The sequence below is a fragment of the Leucoraja erinacea genome, chromosome 11 (genome assembly GCF_028641065.1).
Source record: "Leucoraja erinacea ecotype New England chromosome 11, Leri_hhj_1, whole genome shotgun sequence".
NCBI lineage: Eukaryota > Metazoa > Chordata > Chondrichthyes > Rajiformes > Rajidae > Leucoraja > Leucoraja erinaceus.
In genome coordinates this window covers 2,624,161-2,641,651 of record NC_073387.1, presented here as the reverse complement: position 1 = coordinate 2,641,651, position 17,491 = coordinate 2,624,161, and the positions used below count along the sequence as shown (strand labels likewise).

At 43.5% G+C, this 17,491-nt stretch overlaps 1 protein-coding gene across 3 annotated transcripts in view; it reads right to left on the bottom strand.

Annotated features, from left to right (window-relative positions):
• The window catches only part of LOC129701415 (F-box/WD repeat-containing protein 11), a 171,766-nt gene that overhangs the window by 25,628 nt on the left and 128,647 nt on the right, over positions 1-17,491 (bottom strand). For all 3 annotated transcript variants that reach the window (XM_055642568.1, XM_055642569.1, XM_055642570.1), the window contains 5 exons: positions 17,054-17,303; positions 16,163-16,281; positions 5,890-6,000; positions 4,623-4,701; positions 1,101-1,290 (listed from right to left, as the gene is read on the bottom strand). In XM_055642568.1, the coding sequence (XP_055498543.1) occupies positions 1,129-1,290; positions 4,623-4,701; positions 5,890-6,000; positions 16,163-16,281; positions 17,054-17,303 (721 nt within the window). In that variant the 3' untranslated portion in view covers positions 1,101-1,128. The remainder of the gene's footprint in view (positions 1-1,100; positions 1,291-4,622; positions 4,702-5,889; positions 6,001-16,162; positions 16,282-17,053; positions 17,304-17,491) is intronic.

Here is a 17,491-nt window from a genome sequence, read left to right as displayed (position 1 = left end):
TTTTTTATCTGCACTTACTCTGGAGCTGTAATATTATACTGCTATAGCATGCCATTCTGCGTTCTGATTATTTATCTGTTGTACTTGTGCAAAGTTTGATTGTACTCACACGGTACGACTTGACTGGATAGCACGCAAAGGAAAGATTTTCGGTTTTTCAGTACAAATGATAACAATCAGTGCACTCGGTAATAAACTAATATCCATACAGAGCGTGTCTCCTAAAGGATATCTGTCCCTACTGATAATTACTTTCATATTAATAATTTCTGCCTCAAAGTGACTCAATAACATTTTTTTCTTCAATGGCAAATAGTACAACTCTTTCAGCCACTTTATCAATTCCAAACAGAATCACGCTGGTATCCTTTCCATCATATCAGAATATGACAAAAGACTAATGACAAAATATTAAATGCAGTAATTAAATGCACCATTATTTGGCCATTCATTGTTGAGTTTCACTAGCCAAAGAACTATATGCTTGAGAAAACTGAAATTCAGGCCTTTTATTTTTCCATTAGAATACATCGCCAGCTGGAGAATAAAAGGTTATGGTTAGCATATATGAACAATTTTAATCAGGTTACAGCAATGAAAATGAATTCCACTGCAAGGAATGGGGAATTTGTTCTTGGCCAAAGTTATCAAGAATATTTTGATCTGAATACCATTGCTTTGACAGGGAAGGAAGAGGTGGGAAATAGAACTGACCTGAAATTGCAAAATTGAAGTTACACTTTCTATGGAAAAATATATGATTGGAACCAAGCCTATGATCGGTTTCTGTGGGAGTGCAATACAGTTTGTGTAAAGAAATGCAGTCCTGGTACGGGAAATTCTTCTAAAGAAAAGACTGCACATAATTTACCAAGTGTTACAGATAGAAAGCAGTCATAGTGTGAGAAACATTGACCACCAGTTCAACTTGCTCCACAAGAAGCAATTTACTTGCAAGTTCCTTTAGTAAAATTACTATATAGTAACGGCTCATTTTGACAATGGTGAGCCGACGCCAAATAGAAAACAAGTGGCAAAGGTTGTATTGAGGGGAGCAACAAGAATGAACGTGCTTTAAAAACAATGAAAATCATTGGTACCTGCTCCAGGTAGTGACCAATTATTTCATTATCTTGAGATATAGGTGTACGTCCTTGATGGAGAGCGAGTTTCATTCTGGTTATTCGATGGCACATTCAAGAAATCCCAGATCAGAATGGTGTCATCATGGGAACTACTGATAATCTGAAATTCATCAAACTGCAGTCGAAATACCCGGCCAGAGTGTTCCTGGAAACAAAACAACCACCATTAACCATACATTAATATATCGAATCAAGGAGGCTTTTCACACTTCTTACCAGGGCTCTTCTATCCTCAACTTGATAACTGATTAAAACTTTGCGATGTAATCTATGTTGGACAGTTGCACCGCAAGAGATTGCCATTGTAACACATTCCTGAGTACGTCATTGTAAGAGATGAAAACTTGGTTTCCAAGACTTGCTTTCTGTGTTTTCCTAATTGGTTCTACAATGCACATTTTTTCATAGCTTTGCAATTTTAAGGGCCGTTCCCACTTGGGCGTCATTAGCAAAACATCCTAAAAATTGGTTGGTGCATCGTGACGTGTGCGCGGCGTGTGGTGAGGCGTGGTGGCGTATGCAGTGATGCGCGGTGCTTCCCTATCGCCCCGGGATTTTGGAATGTTCAAAATCCTTGCACGCCACGTGCGTGATGTATACCTTGTGCACGGCGACGTACTAATGGCGTGCGTGTAGCACGTGGTGACGCACGAACATTGCCTATGCTAATTTATTATGCCTCACCGTGCGTCAACGTCCCTAACCATGTGCTGCCGCACGCCGCCCGTGCTCGCGTCATTTGAGTGCCGCACCACGTGATCACCCTGGTATAAAGCGCTCCAAGTTTTGAAAATTTTTCACTGGGGAAATCCTTGCCACGGAGACTGGCGCCACTTGGCGCGCGACTGCCATAATGCTAGACGGTTTTTGCACGACACTCACTGCCGGCCTGTCACGTAAATGACGAGCAAATGATGCCCGTGGGACAGGCCCTTAATTCTTGAAAATTTCCATTATGAAACAGATCAGACCAATTTGTTGTGCTTCCTCCAATTACTTTAAACTTTCACCTGCTAGTACAAACGTTGTTATTGATTTGTTCTTTCAAAAGCTCTTACAAATGTAAATTTTCATTGATGCTAAGGTTGTTGACAGAAGATGGCATAAAAGGCGATATGCTGCTTCACTTTTCCTCTTCATTGGACACTAATAATAGTTGAAGCAATACCCAAACAAATGTGCAAGAGGAATGCTCTTTAGTTAACGGTGTCTGATATTGTCACATTAATGACCCAACACACATCTGATGTAACGCTATGGGCCTGAGGGCGCTCATCCATTCAGTTGGGAAGCCATATTAAAATTGCTAATTTTACTCTAAAATTCTGTATTTCTAGTTTATCAGAATATTTTGACAGGGGCTTAAGTGAAAGAGGGGGAGAAGAACATTGGCATAGGCTGGTGTGCAGGCAAATTTTAATCACTAGATTTTAGGAATTAAAGCTTTGAATCTTTGAAACTATTCTCAGTTGCTTACACAAGGTCCACATCCCTCTATTTCCTGCTGTTCACGTGTCTGCCTAAATGCTTCTTAAACATTGCCATATCTGCCTCGCCAGTTCCCTTGGCAGCACATCCCTGGTATATACCACACAAAAAAGCTTAATTGGTAATCCACCTTTAAATTTTCCCCTCCCTCCTAAACGTAAGCCCTCTAGCATTTGACATCATCATCCTTGGAAGACTGACCATCTACCCTTTCTAAGTCTCTCAAGTTTATATACCGTCCTTCTATCAGATCACCACTCAGACTGCAAGCAATCCAGGTTTGTTCAACTTTCCATTCAGCTAATGCTAATCAATATAGGCAACTTCCCGGTGAACCTCCTAGAGCAACTTCTACAAAATGTCCACATCCTTCCTGCAATGTAGCAACTAGAACTTCACATAATATTCAAATAAACTAACCAAGTTTTATACAGGTGCATCATGACTTCCCAACTTTTACACTCAATACCCCAACTGATGAAGGAGAGCATGCCATATGCCTTCTTTTACACCCTATCAATTTGAGTTACCACTTTCAGGGAACTACAGACTTAACTCCCAAGATTCTGCTGAACATCAATATTCCAACAGTCCTGCTTTACTGTATATTTTCCCTTTACATTTGATCTCCCAAAATACAACACATCATAGTTGCCCAGATTAAGTTTTGTCTGTCATTACTTCACAAAAAAATTCAAACTGATCTATATCTTCTTGTCTCCTTTGAATACCTTCATAACTATTCAATCCCACCATTGTTTGTGTCATCTGCAAACTTACAAATCATTGCACTTACATTTTCATCCAACGCAATTAAATGCATCACAGAGGTCCCAGTACCAATCCTTGTTCAAAACCACTGGCCAGCCCTCCAGGTTGAATAATGCTCCTCACCACTACCTTGACTTCTACTTTAAATACAACCTACTAAGGTTAGATTTAATGGATCCCACATGACATAATCATGTGGACCAGCCGGGCATCTTGTCAAATGTTCCATGTAAACAACATCTACTGGCTTACCCTCAATCATGTTTGACACTTCCTCAAAATGCTCAATCAAAATGGCAGGACACATCTTCCCCCGCACAAAGCCATGACTATCGCTAATAAATCCATGCCTAGAAATGCAAGTAATTCCTGCAGTAGCCTTCACTTGACACTTGGTGTCGAAGATACCAGCCACAGCCATGTTTATCAAAAACCTTCAAGAAAACTGAGCAGAATAACTTGAACTGAAACAATCCTTGGCCAAACAAATGGGGTAATTTCTTAAGGCAGTTATTAATCAATCCCATTGGTACGGGGCTGGAGAAAAAGTCAGACGACTTACAATGGGCAGGGCATTTGCCTAAACATACATCAGTTAGTGAACCAGACAGGCCTTTGCAACAATCTGGCTATTCATTCTTCAATTTGTTAACATGAATTTGAATGCTCTGCTGCGGAGATGAGATCCAAATGCATACCTCCGGATTATGGACTAATGCGCTAGTTTATGGCCTTCTGAATTATTATATATATCCACAGTCAGGCCACAGAGGTGTTTGAGGTGCCAGAGGTGTTTGCTTCTGGCAAAGCAATCACGCAATCTGCATTTGATCTTTCCAATGTAGAGAGCATGTGTAGGATGGAACTGCAGATGCTGGTTTACACTGAAGATAGACACAAAATGCTGGAGTAACTCAGCGGGACAGACAGCATCTCTGGATAGAAGAAATGGGCAACGTTTCTGGTCGGGACCCTTCTCCAAACCGTCCGAAGGGTCAAAACCCAAAACATTACCCACTCCTTCTATTCAGAGATGTTGCCTGTCCCGCAGTTACTCCAGTATTTTGTGCCTATCGTAGAGAGCACATCGTTAACACCGAATGCACCGTAAAAAGCCATAGAAAGCCACGTGCATTACAAATAATATTCCTGTCTGAACAGTGATATTTCAAAGCAAGCCTTCCAATAGATTGGCTGCCCCAGAGCATTGATACATACCACCAAGGTGCGTAGACATAATGTACTAGCTGGGGCACGAGGATCAAGCGCAGCTTGCAGGTCCCATACTTTTATTTTGCTGGAGGGAGGAGACATAATTAAATGTTACCTGTGAAACATTCTATTGTCTTTAACTAAAAAAAGCTGCATACAAAAAGTAATTGTTTAAGTCTCATAGCTATTTTTGTGTATGGTCTTGAAGATAGCTGCAAGGAATGCATTTGGAACAATACTTCGGTGGATCCAAGAAAAGAACAGCTTGTTTAGACCTAGTCACATGTAATGAAATGCAATGAAATAGCAGGATCCTTTGGTGAAGAGCATAAAACGATAGTGTTCCACAATCACTTGGGAATGATAAAGATGAGACAGGGGAATTGATAAATGTAAGTAAGGAGATTGTCAAGATATTAAACAATTATTTTACATTTGTCTTTTCACTGGAAGACACTGAAACAAAGAGGAGGAGAAATTTAAAGCAGTTATCGGTAACATTTTAACTGGAGACTGACAAATTCTCCAGACTTTCATGGGTTGAGGAGATGGCAGATGCTTCGGTTTCTGCGTTTCAAAAATCTAAAGGTTTGGGAAAGATCCTTCCAGATTGGAAAAGAGCAAATACAATACTATGTCTCGTGAAAGGAAGGAGGGCAAGGCCAGTTAACGCTAATAATCCTACAAATGTTAAGAAGTCATTATTAAGTAATGAGCAACAAGATACTTAGAAACTCATACAATGAGTACACAGAAGCTGTGTGGTATTGAGAAGTGGGATTCGACAATACTGGTCAAACACCGATTTTCCGGCACCCTCGGTTCCAGAGCCTTTCTTGATTATCTGTTTTTTCTGGACTAACAGATATCATGTGATAATGAAACAACTATATATCCCAAAGCCGCCAAGGACACCCTTCCTGTGTCTCGAAAGGACCATGGAGTGCCAGAAACTTAAAACAAATATAATATGTAAACTAAATGTGAATGGAATGACCTGCCGACCCTTCCCCAGCTCCCGACATCCCCATGGTCAATTAGAGACCCGGCTACCGGCACCACTACCAACTCGCAAGGTGCACCAGCGAGCCCTTCACCCACCGACAGGACACAGAGTGCTGGAGTAATTCAGTGGGTCAGGATCTCTGAAGAAATGTGACATCGGGACCCTTCCTCAAACTGATTCAGTTGGCTGAGTTGCTCAAGCACTTCCGACCTTCGGGTCCTTACTTTCCGGACTCCATAACCACCGCCTCTCATTAAGATTACATACCCGTCATAAGCTCCACTCACAATCCTCTTGTTATCGAAGCGAATACATCGAACCAACTCTTCGTGTCCTTCTAAGACCCGCAGACAAGCACCACATTCTATGTCCCACAACCTGCACAGGAATGATCAATATCACAAATTGTTTCAGTGTATTCTGACATTGTGTATTTCAAAGTTATAATGATCCAAAACTATCTTCAGAATACATTTTTTGAGAAGCACATGAAAAATAAATGCAAATATCAGAATTCTGTTTGGTATTGGATTATTATTGCCACGTGTACCAAGATACGGTGAAAGATTTTGTTCACATTGTATCCACTCCAATCGTACACTGCAACCAAGTCTTTAGACTTTAAAGTAAAGATATAGCGTGTAAACAAGCCCTTCGGCCTACAGAGTCCACACTCACCGGCGATCAGACTAGGGACAATTTACAGCAGCCAATTAACCTAAAAACCTGTATGTTTCTGTAGTATGGGAAGAAACCAGACCACCTGGAAAAAACAGTCACAGGGAGAACGTACAAAATCCATACACACAGCACCCATAGTCAGGAACAAATCCGGGTCTCTGGCACCGAAAGGCAGCAACTCTACTGCTGTGCCACTGAGCCACCCCTTCACAGTCATATACAACTACAACAGGTAGAGCAAAGAGAAAAATATTGGTGCCGAATTTAATGCTGCAGCTTTGTAGTGTCACAGCAACAGAGAAAGTGTCAATTAAAAATGTGCAATATCTGCAACAAGGATGTTTCGAAGAACAGGAATGCACGCTTATCTTACAAGAGTCCATTCAGAAGTCTTATAACAGCATTGAATAAGCAGTTCCTGAATCAGGTGGTGTGCTCGCAAGCTTTTGTACCTTCTACCCAACGGGAGAGGGGAGACATGAGGGTGTCCCGGGTTATAAATGGTCCTTGATTATATTGGCTGCTTTCCCGAGGCAATGCGTGGTGTACCTGGAGAGGGTGGCTGTGGTTGGGGGTCAGGAAAGCTCTTTGCACAATGAACTGAACCAACATCCACAAACCTCAGCACTTTCTTGCAGGTTTGGGCAGAGCTGTTGCTCAAACAAGTCATGGTGCAGGTCAGATTTTTACAAGTACTGATGCAGAGGGATGTTGAAAAATCAGAAAGAACATGTAATGCGGGTCAGAGATAACCTGGAGCAGAAAAACTATAAAATGGTCCAGAATGAACATCAGCAAGAAACAAGATGGATTCAACAGTGGCTGAATGGGAGAAGCCAGAGGGTAATGGGGGATGGCTGTTTATCGGGTTGGAGGCAGGTGACTAGTGGGGTGCCTCAGGGATCTGTGTTGGGTCCTTTGTTGTTTGTCATGTACATCAATGATCTGGATGAAGGTGTGGTAAATTGGATTAGTAAGTATGCAGATGATACCAAGATAGGGGGTGTTGTGGATAATGAAGAGGATTTCCAAAGTCTACAGAGTGATTTAGGCCATTTGGAAAAATGGGCTGAAAGATGGCAGATGGAGTTTAATGCTGATAAATGTGAGGTGCTACACCTTGGCAGGACAAATCAAAATAGGACGTACATAGTAAATGGTAGGGAATTGAAGAATACAGTTGAACAGAGGGATCTGGGTATAACCGTGCATAGTTCCTTGAAGGTGGAATCTCATATAGATAGGGTGGTAAAGAAAGCTTTTGGTATGCTAGCCTTTATAAATCAGAGCATTGAGTATAGAAGCTGGGATGTAATGTTAAAATTGTACAAGGCATTGGTGAGACCAAATCTGGAGTATGGTGTACAATTTTGGTCCAAATATAGGAAGGATGTCAACAAAATAGAGAGAGTACAGAGGAGATTTACTAGAATGTTGCCTGGGTTTCAACAACTAAGTTACAGAGATAGGTTGAATAAGTTAGGTCTTTATTCTCTGGAGCGCAGAAGGTTAAGGGGGGACCTGATAGAGGTCTTTAAAATGATGAGAGGGATAGACAGAGTTGATGTGGACAAGCTTTTCCCTTTGAGAATAGGGAAGATTCAAACAAGAGGACATGACTTCAGAATTAAGGGACAGAAGTTTAGGGGTAATATGAGGGGGAACTTCTTTACGCAGAGTGGTGGCGGTGTGGAATGAGGTCCCAGTGGAAGTGGTGGAGGCAGGTTCATTGGTATCATTTAAAAATAAATTGGATAGGCATATGGATGAGAAGGGAATGGAGGGTTATGGTACGAGTGCAGGCAGGTGGGACTAAGGGGAAAAAAATTTGGGCATGGACTGGACCTCAAGAGAGGGAGTTTGTGGAATGCCTCCGTGATGGATTCTTAGAGCAGCTTTGTACTGCAGCCTACCAGGGAGAAGGCAATTCTGGATTTAGTGTTGTGTAATGAAAGAACTGGATTTTATAAGGGAACTTGAGGTATGGATAAGGAGCCATTAGGAGCCTGGATAGTGAGCAAATTGAATCAAGAGTTAAAATTGGCATATCGTAAAGGTAATACTACGGTTGTTATGGGTGATTTCAACATGCAGGTAGACTGGGTAAATCAGGTTGGTACTGGACCTCAAGTTTGTGGAATGCCTCTGTGATGGATTCTTAGAGCAGCTTGTACTGCAGCCTACCAAGGAGAAGGCAATTCTGGATTTAGTGTTGTGTAATGAACTGGATTTTATAAGGGAACTTGAGGTTAAGGAGCCATTAGGAGGTAGTGATCATAATATGGTGTTTTAAATAACAATTGGAGAGGGACAAGGGTAAATCGGAGGTGTCAGTATTACAGTTGAACAAAGGCAACTATGAGGCCATGAGGGTGGAGCTGGCCAAAGTTGACTGGAACAATACCGCAACAGGGATGGCAGTGGAACAACAATGGCGGATATTTCTAGGAATAATACAGAAGGTGCAGGATCAGTTCATTCCAAAGAGGAAAAAAGATTCCAAGGGGAGTAAGGGCCGACCATGACTGACAAGGGAAGTCAGGGATAGTATAAAAATAAAAGAGAAGTACAACATAGCAAAGATGAGCAGGAAGCCAGAGGATTGGGTAAGTTTTAAAGAGCACCAGAAGATACCTAAAAAGGCAATATGGGGAGAAAAGATGAGGTACGGAGGTAAGCTAGCCAAGAATATAAAGGAGAACAGTAAAAGCTTCTTTCTGTTTGTGAAGAGGAAAAAATTAGATAAGACCAAAGTTGGGCCCTTGAAGACTGAAAAGGGTCAATTTATTATGGGGAACAAGGAAATGGCAGGAGTTGAAAAGGTACTTTGGATCTGTCTTCACTAAGGAGGACACAAACAAACTTCCTGATGTACTAGTGGCCCTGATGTACTAGAGGATCTAGGGTGACGGAGGAACTGAAGGAAATACACATTAGGCAGGAAATGGTGTTGGGTAGAATGATGGGATGAAGGCTGATAAATCCCCAGGGTCTAATGGTCTGCATCCCAGGGTATTTAAGGATTTAAGGCTCTAGAAATCGTGGACGCATTGGTGATCATTTTCCAATGTTCTGTAGATTCAGGATCAGTAACTGTGGATTGGAGGGTAGCTAATGTGATCCCGCTTTTTAAGCAAGGCGGCAGAGAGAAAACAGGGAATTATAGACCAGTTAGCCTGAAATCGGTGGTGGGATGCTGGAGTCGATCATAAAAGATGAAATAGCGGCACATTTGGATAGCTGTAACAGGATCGGTCCGAATCAGCATGGATTTACGAAGGGGAAATCATGCTTGACTAATCTTCTGGAATTTTTTGAGGATGTAACTAGGAAAATGGACAAGGGAGAGCCAGTGGATGAAGTGTACCTGGACTTTCAGAAAGTATTTGATGTCCCACATAGGAGTTCAGTGGGCAAAGTTAGAGCACATGGTATTGGGGGTAGAGTGCTGACACGCATAGAACAGGACAGGTAGACAGGAAACAAAGAGTAGGGATTAACGGGTCCCTTTCAGAATGGCAGGAACCGATTAGTGGGGTACTGTAAGGCTCGGTGATGGGACCGCAGCTATTTACAATATATATATATATTAATGATTTAGATGAAGGGATTACAAGTAACATTAGCAAATTTGCAGATGACACAAAGCTGGATGGCAATATGAACTGTGAGGAGGATGTTATGAGAATGCAGGGTGGACAGGTTGGGTGAGTGGCAGATGCAGTTTAATGTGGATAAATGTGAGGTTATCCACTTTGATAGCAAAAACAGGAAGGCAGATTATTATCTAAATTGTGTCAAGTTGGGAAAAGGGGAAGTACAACAGGATCTGGGGGTCTTTGTTAATCAGTCAATGAAAGTAAGCATGCAGGTACAGCAGGCAGTGAAGAAAGTGAATGGCATGTTAGCCTTCATAACAAGAGTAGTTGAGTATAGGAGTAAAGAGGTTCTTCTGCAGTTGTACAGGGCCCTAGTGAGACCACACCTGGAATATTGTGTGCAGTTTAGGTCCCCATATTTGATAGACTTTCTTGCTATTGAGGGAGTGCAGCGTAGCTTCACAAGGTTAATTCCCGGGATGGCGGGACTGTCATATGCTGAGAGAATGAAGCGGCTGGGCTTGTATACTCTGGAATTTAGAAGGATGAGAGGGAATCTTATTGAAACATAAGATTATTAAGGGTTTGGACACGCTAGAGGCAGGAAACATATTCCCGATGTTGGGGGTGTCCAGAACCAGGGACCAGGGAGTCAGGGAATATGAAGAGAAGGCAGGAACGGGGTACTAATTGTGGATGACCAGCCATGATCACATTGAATGGCGGTACAGGCTCAAAGGGCCGAATGGCTTACTCCTGCAACTATTGTCTATTGTCAAAACATCTAGAAAGTTAGTGACCATCTGGATCTCCTGGTTACCAGCCTTTAATTTTCTTTTCCAATCTCTCAACGACCCGTCAGGTGAAGCCAAACGCAAAACTAGTGGAACAGAACCTTATTCTGCCGGGGTAATCATCAACCCAACGGCATGAACATTGAACCCTTCAATATAAGGATACCCGCCCCTCCGTTTCTTTCTCTCTCCAGTCTACCCATGACCTTACACGCACTCCCTTCATTAAAGAGACCCTAGCCTCCATCACTGTTTCTTTCATCTCCCACTACCTCCTCCATCACACTGAATTGGTCACGCTGAAACAGAGTAGGGCAGCGGCGTGGCAGTAACGGTGGTGGCCGATTAGGAAAGGGAGAGATGCAACAAGACCTGGGTGTCATGGTACACCAGTCATTAAAAGTAGGCATGCAGGTGCAGTAGGCAGTGAAGAAGGCGAATGGTATGTTAGCATTCATAGCAAAAGGATTTGAGTATAGGAGCAGGGAGGTTCTACTGCAGTTGTACAGGGTCTTGGTGAGACCACACCTCGAGTATTGCGTACAGTTTTGGTCTCCTAATCTGAGGAAAGACATTCTTTCCATAGAGGGAGTACAGAGAAGGTTCACCAGACTGATTCCTGGGATGTCAGGACTTTCATATGAAGAAAGACTGGATAGACTCGGTTTGTACTCGCTAGAATTTAGAAGATTGAGGGGGGATCTTATAGAAACTTACAAAATTCTTAAGGGGTTTGACAGGCTAGATGCAGGAAGATTGTTTCCGATGTTGGGGAAGTCCAGAACAAGGGGTCACAGTTTAAGGATAAGGGGGAAATCTTTTAGGACCGAGATGAGGAAAACATTTTTCACACAGAGAGTGGTGAATCTCTGGAATTCTCTGCCACAGAAGGTAGTTGAGGCCAGTTCGTTGGCTATATTTAAGAGGGAGTTAGATGTGGCCCTTGTGGCTAAAGGGATCAGGGGGTATGGAGAGAAGGCAGGTACAGGATACTGAGTTGGATGTTCAGCCATGATCATATTGAATAGCGGTGCAGGCTCGAAGGGCCGAATGGCCTACTCCTGCACCTATTTTCTATGTTTCTATGTAACTCACAGCTAGGAATTCCAAATCACTCAAAGAAAGCTTTTGTTGATGCAAGAGAATGGGTAAACTTGAAATTAATTGTGATCATTCTAAGAAGTGAATAGCCAACCAATATTCAGTGTGTAGACCTTCAAATAAAGTATAAAGTACAAGGTTAAATGATCAAGGAATAGGAAGTGTAGATAGAAGGTAATCCAACAAGAAGTGAATAATGGGGAGGGGAGGGAAATGTTACTTTACTAATCCCAACTACTATTGAATCGGGTACCAAGACGTGGCATCGAAGGACGAGAAGCCGAAGCAAAGAAGTGGAAGCCAAATAACCGAACGGAAACGAAGCCTAGAAGCCAACTAACCGAAAGGGCGGGGCGACTAAAAGGGGGGCGGGACTTGTCAGCGATTGGTCCAGACCCCATGTCCATCACATCATTGGCCGGGGGAGACGGGAGGGTGGGGGTCATTTCCCCCACACGGGGCTGGGCAACTCTGAACCCGAGCACCAAGGTGTAAGCAGCTGAAGGAGTGCATCCCTCGGGACAGCCCCCACTCTCCCCCCCGGAGTCAGCGCTGTCCGGCCACGGCCGCCCTCCGCCTCGTCCGGCCGACGGGCTGTGGGTCAGCAGCGCACACACACACACGGGGCCGGGTGGAGCAGAGTTGGGGACAGTCTGGTCCCTCCGCACACCCAGAGTCACTGACCGCGATGCACCGGTGGGTGGAGGGACCAGACTGTCCCCAACTCTGCTGCACCCAGCCCTGAGCGTGTGTGAGCGCGGCCGACCCACAGTCCGTCACAGTGCGGCCGCATAGGGGAAACGAGGCGGAGGGTGGCTGTGGCCGAACAACGTTGACCCCGGGCGGTGAGTGTGGGCTGTCCCGAAGGATGCGCTCCTTCAGCCGCTTACACCTTGGTGCTCGGGTTCAGAGTGCCCAGTCACCCCCCAGCCCCGGGTAGTCTTGTGTGTGAAAAATGACCCCCACCCTCCCGTCTCCCCGGCCAGTGAAGTGATGGACGCGGGGGCCTGGACCAATCGCTGACAAGGCCCGCCCCCCGACGATGTCATGTCCATTATGTGGCTTTTCGGCATTACGTCCGTTCGGTGAGTTGGCTTCTAGGTGTTGCGGCCTTTCGGTGAGTTGGCCTTTATGCTTCTCGCCCTTTCCGTTAGTTGGCTTTTCGGTTTTGTTTCCGTTCGGTTATTTGGCTTCCACTTCTTCGCTTCGACTTCTAGTCCTTAGATGCCACGTCCGCACACGATAAAATTATAAGACTACAGTTTTAATCAGTTTACAAGGACATGCAATCATTCTATATGGTGGTGGAAATTACATAAAAGAACAATAATTACAAGGGTGTCGCCAGGACTAGAGGGTCTGAGCTAGAAGGAGAGATTGAATAGGCTGTGACTCTATTCCTTGGAGTGCAGGGGGAGGAGGGGTGATCTTACAGTGGTGTATAAAATCATCAGAGGAATAGATCAGGTACAGTGCCCTCCATAACGTTTGGGACAAAGACCCATCATTTTTTTATTTGCCTCTATACTCCACTATTTGAGATTTGTAATAGAAAAAATCACAAGTGGTTAAAGTGCACATTGTCAGATTTTAATAAAGGCCATTTTTATACATTTTAGTTTCATATATTTTGGTTTCACCATGTAGAAATTACAGCTGGGTTTATACATAGTCCCCCCCGGCACCATAATGTTTGGGACACGTGGCTTCACAGGTATTTGTAATTGTTCAGGTGTGTTTAATTGCCTCCTTAATGCAGGTATAAGAGAGCTCTCGGCACCTAGTCTTTCCTCCAGTCTTTCCATCACCAGTGAAAACTTTTATTGCTGTTTTTCAACACGAGGACCAAAGTTGTGCCAATGAAAGTCAAATAAGCCATTATGAGACAGAGAAACAAGAATAAAACTGTTAGAGACATCAGCCAACCTTGGGTTTACCAAAATCAACTGTTTGGAATATCATTAAGAAGAAAGAGAGCACTGGTGAGCTTAATAATCACAAAGGGACTGGCAGGCCAAGGAACACCTCCACAGCTGATAACCATATAATCATATAACAATTACAGCACGGAAACAGGCCATCTCGGCCCTACAAGTCCGTGCCGAACAATTTTTTTTCCCCTTAGTCCCACCTGCCTGCACTCATACCATAACCCTCCATTCCCTTCTTATCCATATGCCTATCCAATTTATTTTTAAATACCAACGAACCTGCCTCCACCACTTCCACTGTAAGCTCATTCCACACAGCTACCACTCTCTTGAGTAAAGAAGTTCCCCCTCATGTTACCCCTAAACTTCTGTCCCTTAATTCTGAAGTCATGTCCTCTTGTTTGAATCTTCCCTATTCTCAAAGAGAAAAGCTGATCCACATCAACTCTGTCTACCCCTCTCATCATTTTAAAGACCTCTATCAAGTCCCCCCTTAACCTTCTGCGCTCCAGAGAATAAAGACCTAACTTATTCAATCTTTCTCCGTAACTTAGAGCTGATGACAGAAGAATTCCCTCTATGATAAAGAAAAATCCCCAAACACCTGCCCGACAGATCAGAAACAGTCTTCAGGAGTCAGGTGTGGATTTGGCAATGACCACTGTCCGCAGAAGACGTCATGAACAGAAATACAGAGGCTCTTCTGCAAGATGCAAACCACTGGTTAGCCACAAGAATAGGATGGACAGCTTACAGTTTGACAAGAAGTACTTAAAAGAGTAACCACAGTTCTGGAAAAAGGTCTTGTGGACAGATGAGACGAAGATTAACATATCAGAGTGATGGCAAGAACAAAGTATGGAGGGGAGAAGGAACTGCCCAAGATCCAAAGCATACCACCTCATCTGTGAAACACAGTAGTTAGGATGTTATGGCCTGGGCATGTATGGCTGCTGAAGGTACAGGCTCACTTATCTTCATTGATGATACAACTGCTGATGGTAGTAGCATAATGAATTCTGAAGTGTATAGACACATCCTATCTGCCCAAGTACAAACAAATGCCTCAAAACTCATTGGCCGGCGGTTTATTCTACAGCAAGACAATGATCCCAAACACACTGCTAAAGCAACCAAGGAGTTTTTCAAAGCTAAAATATGGTCAATTCTTGAGTGGCCAAGTGAATCACCCGATCTGAACCCAATTGAGCACGTCTGAAGAGAAAACTGAAGGTGACTTGCCCCCAAAACAAGCATAAGCTAAAGAAGGCTGCCATACAGGCCTGGCAGAGCATCACAAAAGACACCCAGCAACTGGTTATGTCCATGAATCGCAGACTTCAAGCAGTCATTACATGCAAAGGATATGCAACAAAATACTAAACATGACTACATTAATTTACATTAAATTGCTGTGTCCCATATGGTGGCCTGAAATGGGGGGGGGACTTGTATAAACACAGCTGTTATTTCTACATGGTGAAACCAAAATGTATAAAAATGGCCTTTATTAAAATCTGACAATGTGCACTTTAACCACCTGTTATTTTTTCTATTACAAATCTCAAATTGTGGAGCACAGAGGAAAAAAGATAAATGACGGGTCTTTGTCCCAAACATTATGGAAGGCGCGGTAGATGCCCACAGTAGGTGAATTGAGGACCGGAGGATATAGGCTTAAGGTGAAGAGGAAAAGATTTAATAGGAATCTGAGGGGAACCTTTTCACACCAAGGGTGGTGGATGTATGGAACAAGCTGCCAGAGGAGGACATTGAGGCAGGGACTGAGCAAAAATTTAAGAAAAAGTTAGACTGGTTAGGAGGGATATGGACCAAACACAGGCTTTAGGACTAGTGTAGCTGGGTCATGTTGGCCAGTATGGGCAAGTTGGGCCAAAGGGCCTGTTTCCACAGCATATGACTCTATGAATAATCAATGTGGTCTTCCTTTCATACCACTATCACAAAAACACAGTGGATATAGACACCTTGGGCAGCATGGTGGCACAGTGGTAGAGTTGCTGCCTTACAGCGCTGGACACCCGGATTCGATCCTGACTACGGGTGCTGTCCGTACGGAGTTTGAACGTACTCCCGTGATCTGATTGGGTTTTCTCCGAGATCTTCGATTCCCTCCCACACTCCAAAGACGTAAAGGTATGTAGGTAAATTAGCTTCGTAAATGTAAAAATTGTCACTAGCGTGTGCATGGATCACTGGTCGGCGCGGGCCCGGTGGGCCGAAGGACCTGTTTCCGTACTGTATCTCTAAACTAAAACTGTCAGACTGTACCCAAGACTTTTCCTTGAAAGAGCAATTCAATTAGTCCTTCTACACTTTGGACCCTTTTCCATGGCCCTGGAGCCTGTATGTGTGTACCACAATCATATTCTTTACAGATATAAAAAAAAATCTAACAACCGACAGACTCTACCTGATGGTGTTGTCCGAGGACCCGCTGACAACCAATCGATCCCGATATTGAAGGCACGCTATTCCACGCTTGTGGCCGTTCAAGGTACGTACAAATTCACAAGTGCTTGTGCTCCACACCTGGACGGTAAGATGCAAAAGTACACCATGAAAGCTATGCAACAGGAAAAGGAAGAGGCGAAGAGTAGGAAAGTGATTAGAAATAAGAACACTGTTGTCATATTGCTGAGGCTGTATTCCAGACCAGTCAATAGGAGGGGGGGAGAGGGGGAGGGGGAGAGAGGGGGAGGGGGAGTGAGAGCAAAAATAAGTTTAATATACTGCAGAATCTCAATTTTCCCATTTTTAACTGGGATCCAGGAGAGCCTTTTTGATGCAATTTGCAGATAGACCAATGAAAGGAGCATGACTGAACCTAATGTTGGGGGATGTAGCAGGTCAGGGGGAGGGAGCATCAGTGAAAGATCATTTTGGAGAAAGTTACCATAACACTGTTTTAAAATGGTTACGGAAAGACAATGTTGGAGTAACTCAGCAGGACAGGCAGTATCTCTGGTGAGAAGGAATGGGTGATGTTGCAGGCCGATACCCTTCTTCAGGCTGACTGATATTATGACCCCTGATGGCTTAACCCATTTAAAACTGCAGGTTTACTACAGTTACAGTTTGAGGGTGAAGCACCCCATTTTGCACATAATATTTTGACTCGAGCACTTGACTTACAATAATTGACGATTAGGTCACCTGTTAAGATGACCATACCTGGGTCAGTGTTATGCAATAGACTCACCTCATTATTGCCAGAATTCTATGAGAAGGTCACAAGTGATGCAGAACACACACACAACGCAAAAAGATACAGAGAAAGGTAGATAATAGGAAATTAACTCACTTTAATAGTTCGGTCACCCGATGCTGATACAATGTACTTGTCATCGAAGTCCACTACATTGACTGCTGCCCGATGGCCAACGAGAACCCGTCTCAGAGTGATGTCAGTCGGAGAGGCCATGTCCCACACAGCTATCGATCTGTCCTTTGAGCATGTAACCATCAATCCATTACTGAACCGAAGGTGTAATACAGCTTCATTGTGATGTATCAGTGTGTTCAGGACCTCTGCTGTATTGACATCCCAGACCCTAGGGAATGAGGGAATGTCACTGAATCATCATTTCACAATGGGACACCATGTAAAAGTGCAATGGAACTAAAAATACACAAATCATTAGAATGAATGTCACATCCCTTGCTAAACCTTCTGAGGATTTCTAAAGTTTTTGTGATTTGGAGTTACTGGCAAAGCCAGCACTTTTTGCCAGTTTCTGAA